This window comes from Perca fluviatilis, chromosome 23, assembly GCF_010015445.1.
Source record: "Perca fluviatilis chromosome 23, GENO_Pfluv_1.0, whole genome shotgun sequence".
In the NCBI taxonomy this organism is placed as follows: Eukaryota; Metazoa; Chordata; class Actinopteri; order Perciformes; family Percidae; genus Perca; species Perca fluviatilis.
The window spans coordinates 1,694,120-1,699,119 of record NC_053134.1 but is presented as its reverse complement, the minus strand read 5'-3'; the positions used below and the strand labels follow the sequence as shown (position 1 = coordinate 1,699,119).

The 5,000-nt window shown below is 51.1% G+C and overlaps 1 protein-coding gene across 1 annotated transcript in view; it reads left to right on the top strand.

The window, feature by feature from the left end:
- Positions 1-5,000, top strand: part of LOC120553713 (vascular cell adhesion protein 1-like) — a 38,145-nt gene that overhangs the window by 1,008 nt on the left and 32,137 nt on the right. The window contains exon 2 of the mRNA XM_039792405.1: positions 3,665-4,414. Coding sequence (XP_039648339.1) covers positions 3,736-4,414 — 679 coding nt within the window. The 5' untranslated portion in view covers positions 3,665-3,735. The remainder of the gene's footprint in view (positions 1-3,664; positions 4,415-5,000) is intronic.

The following is a 5,000-nucleotide window of genomic DNA, read 5'->3' as shown; positions in this document are numbered from 1 at the left end:
TTGAGAGATCGTATATATCGCAATCAACTCTCTCGCACCACACTGTTCAAAGTAGGTATTACAGCTACGGTAGCCTTCTCGCTTTAAAAAGCAGGTCTGTTGCTTTGTTCAATCTCCTTTTTCTTATTCTGGGCGAAGAAGAAGAAGACTCCTGTTCCTGAAATTTGGATTTTGAATACGTGCGTGAGGCGGAGTGGCATTTGTGAGAGTCGGGAATTTTCCCGGTGGGTTTTCCGGCCGGTCTGATTGCAGATACTTGGAATTGATGGTGGTGGTAAATATTCATGAAAAAGGACACGTTTGTAAACGGGCAACACCGATTTTTTTTGATAATGAACAACTAAACACGTTACACACTGGGGCTTTAAGTAAGATTAGGTTGAAAAGATTATGTGGACATCTTCAACAAACGGTGGAGTATCCCTTTAACTTGAAAGACCAGCAGAGGACCTCAAATTGAACCCTGTGGAACACCAAGACACAAGTAGTGATGGTCAAATGAAGCTTCGCGAACCAGTGTCTTTACTTTCTGAGCTCACTAGATGGCGCTCTCTGTTCAGAGAAAAAGGTGAAATGGGTTTTTCAAACCCTTTGTTGAACAGAGAGCGCCATCTAGTGAGCTCATAAAGATAAGACACTGGTTCGCGAAGCTTCATTTGACCATCACTACTTGTGTCTTGGTGTTCCACAGGGTTCAATTCGAGGTCCTCTGCTGATCTTTCAAGTTAAAGGGATACTCCACCGTTTGTTGAAATAGGGCTTATCCCGGTCTCCCCTAGCTGTAGATAGATGGGGTCTCCTCTAGCTATAGATAGGTGGGGTCTCCTCTAGCTGTAGATAGGTGGGGTCTCCTCTAGCTGTAGATAGGTGGGGTCTCCTCTAGCTGTAGATAGGTGGGGTCTCCCCTAGCTGTAGATAGGTGGGGTCTCCCTAGCTGTAGATAGATGGGGTCTCCTCTAGCTGTAGATAGGTGGGGTCTCCTTAGCTGTAGATAGGTGGGGTCTCCTCTAGCTGTAGATAGGTGGGGTCTCCCCCTAGCTGTAGATAGGTGGGGTCTCCTAGCTGTAGATAGGTGGGTCTCCCCTAGCTGTAGATAGGTGGGGTCTCCTCTAGCTGTAGATAGATGGGGTCTCCCTAGCTGTAGATAGGTGGGTCTCCCTCTAGCTGTAGATAGGTGGGGTCTCCTCTAGCTGTAGATAGGTGAGGTCTCCTCTAGCTGTAGATAGGTGGGGTCTCCCCTAGCTGTAGATAGGTGGGTCCCCTCCTAGCTGTAGATAGGTGGGGTCTCCCCTAGCTGTAGATAGGTGGGTCTCCTCTAGCTGTAGATAGGTGGGGTCTCCCTCTAGCTGTAGATAGGTGGGGTCTCCCCCTAGCTGTAGATAGGTAGGGTCTCCTCTAGCTGTAGATAGGTGGGGTCTCCCTAGCTGTAGATAGGTGGGCTCTCCTCTAGCTGTAGATAGGTGAGGTCTCCCCTAGCTGTAGATAGGTGGGGTCTCCTCTAGCTGTAGATAGGTGAGGTCTCCTCTAGCTGTAGATAGGTGGGGTCTCCCCTAGCTGTAGATAGGTGAGGTCTCCCTAGCTGTAGATAGGTGGGGTCTCCTCTAGCTGTAGATAGGTGGGTCTCCCCTAGCTGTAGATAGGTGGGTCTCCCCTAGCTGTAGATAGGTGGGGTCTCCCTCTAGCTGTAGATAGGTGAGGTCTCCCTAGCTGTAGATAGGTGGGGTCTCCTCTAGCTGTAGATAGGTGGGGTCTCCTCTAGCTGTAGATAGGTGGGTCTCCCCTAGCTGTAGATAGGTGGGGTCTCCCTAGCTGTAGATAGGTGGGGTCTCCCTCTAGCTGTAGATAGGTGGGGTCTCCCTCTAGCTGTAGATAGGTGGGGTCTCCTCTAGCTGTAGATAGGTGAGGTCTCCTCTAGCTGTAGATAGGTGAGGTCTCCCCTAGCTGTAGATAGGTGGGGTCTCCTCTAGCTGTAGATAGGTGACTCTCCTCTAGCTGTAGATAGGTGGGGTCTCCTCTAGCTGTAGATAGGTGGGGTCTCCCCTAGCTGTAGATAGGTGGGGTCCTCCTAGCTGTAGATAGGTGAGGTCTCCTCTAGCTGTAGATATGTGGGGTCTCCCCTAGCTGTAGATAGGTGGGGTCTCCTAGCTGTAGATAGGTGGGTGTCCTCTCTAGCTGTAGATAGGTGGGGTCTCCCCTAGCTGTAGATAGGTGGGGTCTCTCCTAGCTGTAGATAGGTGGGGTCTCCTCTAGCTGTAGATAGGTGGGGTCTCCCCTAGCTGTAGATAGGTGGGGTCTCCCCTAGCTGTAGATAGGTGAGGTCTCCCTCTAGCTGTAGATATGTGGGGTCTCCCCTAGCTGTAGATAGGTGGGTCTCCCCTAGCTGTAGATAGGTGGGGTCTCCTCTAGCTGTAGATAGGTGGGGTCTCCCCTAGCTGTAGATAGGTGGGGTCTCCTCTAGCTGTAGATAGGTGGGGTCTCCTCTAGCTGTAGATAGGGGGGTCTCCCTAGCTGTAGATAGGGGGTCTCCCCTAGCTGTAGATAGGTGGGGTCTCCTCTAGCTGTAGATAGGTGGGGTCTCCTCCAGCTGTAGATAGGTGGGGTCTCCCTTATCTGTAGATAGGTGAGGTCTCCCCTAGCTGTAGATAGGTGGGGCTCCTCTAGCTGTAGATAGGTGGGGTCTCCTCTTGCGTAGATAGGTGGGGTTCTCCTTAGCTGTAGATAGGTGGGGTCTCCTCTAGCTGTAGATAGGTGGGTCTCCTCTAGCTGTAGATAGGTGGGGTCTCCCCTAGCTGTAGATAGGTGGGGTCTCCCCTAGCTGTAGATAGGTGAGGCCCCCTAGCTGTAGATAGGTGGGGTCTCCTCTAGCTGTAGATAGGTGAGGTCTCCTTTAGCTGTAGATAGGTGGGGTCTCCTCTAGCTGTAGATAGGTGGGGTCTCCTCGCTGTAGATAGGTGGGGTCTCCTCCTGCGTGATAGGTGGGGTCTCCTCTAGCTGTAAGTTAGGTGGGGTCTCCTCTAGCTGTAGATAGGTGGGGTCTCCTCTAGCTGTAGATAGGTGAGGTCTCCCCTAGCTGTAGATAGGTGAGGTCTCCCCTAGCTGTAGATAGGTGAGGTCTCCTCTAGCTGTAGATAGGTGAGGTCTCCTCTAGCTGTAGATAGGTGGGGTCTCCTCTAGTTGTAGATAGGTGGGGTCTCTCCTAGCTGTAGATAGGTGGGGTCTCCTCTAGCTGTAGATAGGCGGGCCAACGCATTTTTTGTGCGTGCATCGTTTTAGTCCGGTGCAACACCGGCAGCGCCGCCGCTAGTTAGCTTAGCGTAGTGAATGGAATCCTATGTTGCCGGTTAGCGTGTTGTGAGTAAAAGTGAGCCAACAAAAGACAAAAAAAAACAACCTAATTACTTGCACTGAGACAAAAAATGCGTTGGCCCACCTATCTACAGCCAGGGTAGAACGTGATGAGAACTATTTCAACAAACGGTGGAGTATTCCTTTAAGAGAAACAAGACCACAATGCTGTTTAGAAGGGAACCTCATGTGTCGTTGGTCCTGATACATGTTTCCTCCCGGTAGTTTCCAGGTCAGAAACAGACCAGCTGCTGTGTGAAGTCGGGCCAGTTGGCGCCAACTTTAACGAGACGACTCTGTTTTTCTTTGTTTGTTGCAGGAACGCTGAAGATCCACTACAACGCCGTGCACTTGAAGATCAAACACCGCTGCACGGTGGCCGGCTGCGCCATGGTCTTCAGCTCGCTGCGCAGCCGAAACCGACACAGCGCCAACCCGAACCCGCGGTTACATAGCGGCGCCGGCAGGGACGCCGCGCACGCCCACGGAAGCGCACACACGGGCTTAAACTCTGAAACGCAAATACACAAGGACAAAAAAAGTACGTGCAAGGGAAAAGACATCAGCGACACACTTTGGCAACAGGACGAAGACGATAACGCGCTTGTACGCGCGCACGCCGTGAGACACGGGCTAAACGGTCATTCAAAACCCCGTAACGGTTGCCAGGACGACACACCCCTTCAAGCCTACTCCCCTCCTCCTTCTCCTACCCCTCTACCCCAGACTCTGAGCCAGCAGGACGCCAGCAAAACCTTCCCCTGTGACAGATCCAACCTGCGCCTACAGACCCTACCTCCTGATTCCCTCCCCCCAGCTCGCAGTGCTCCCTCGCTGGGCTCCAATTCGTCTCTCGTCCCCACCAAAACCGAGCGCCGCCAACGTCTCCTCAGCTTTCACGCCTACCGAACCGCGCCCAATCCCCTCCCTGACCCGGCTGCCATTCCCGTGGCGAGCCGCGACAGCCAACCTGTGTCAGGTGTGCGCGATGTCGCGGAGGGAAAGCGAGAAGAGGCTCGCGGCAGCCCGCTGACCAATCAGCAGCAGCAGCGCCGATGGTGGGAGTCGGGTCAGCTCGTGCCGAAGAAGAAGAAGCCCAGGAAGTCGAGCATGCCGGTGAAAATAGAAAGAGAGAAGATGGAGCGGGGGAGAGACGCGGAAAAGGAAGAATTTCGCTAAGCAAAAGAAAATAACATGAAGGGCCCTATTTTAACGATCTAAGCCAGGGGTGTCAAACTCAATTTCCCAGAGGGCCACGCTGGAAAATAAGAATCACATCAAGGGCCATACATGTTTTGTTTATTGGCATGTGTTTATTTAATTGAAAAAGGCTTTGACTGTATTATTGCATGTGTCATAAAGTCTTCTCACTCACAGTTTGGTCCACATGAAGTCCTAAAGAAGTCAGGAGAAAGTTCCTAAGCCATCATAGAAAAATAAAGCGGAAAAACTGACAAAATGTCGTAAAAAGTGATAAAAATGTTGTAAAAACTGACAAAAATGTCATAAAATCTGACAAAAACGTCGTAAAAACTGACAAAAACATTGTAAAAAGTGACAAAAACGTAGGAGAAACTGACAAAATGTGGGAATAAGTGATACAAATGTTGTAAAAACTGACAAAAATGTCGTAAAAACTGACAAAATGTGGGAAA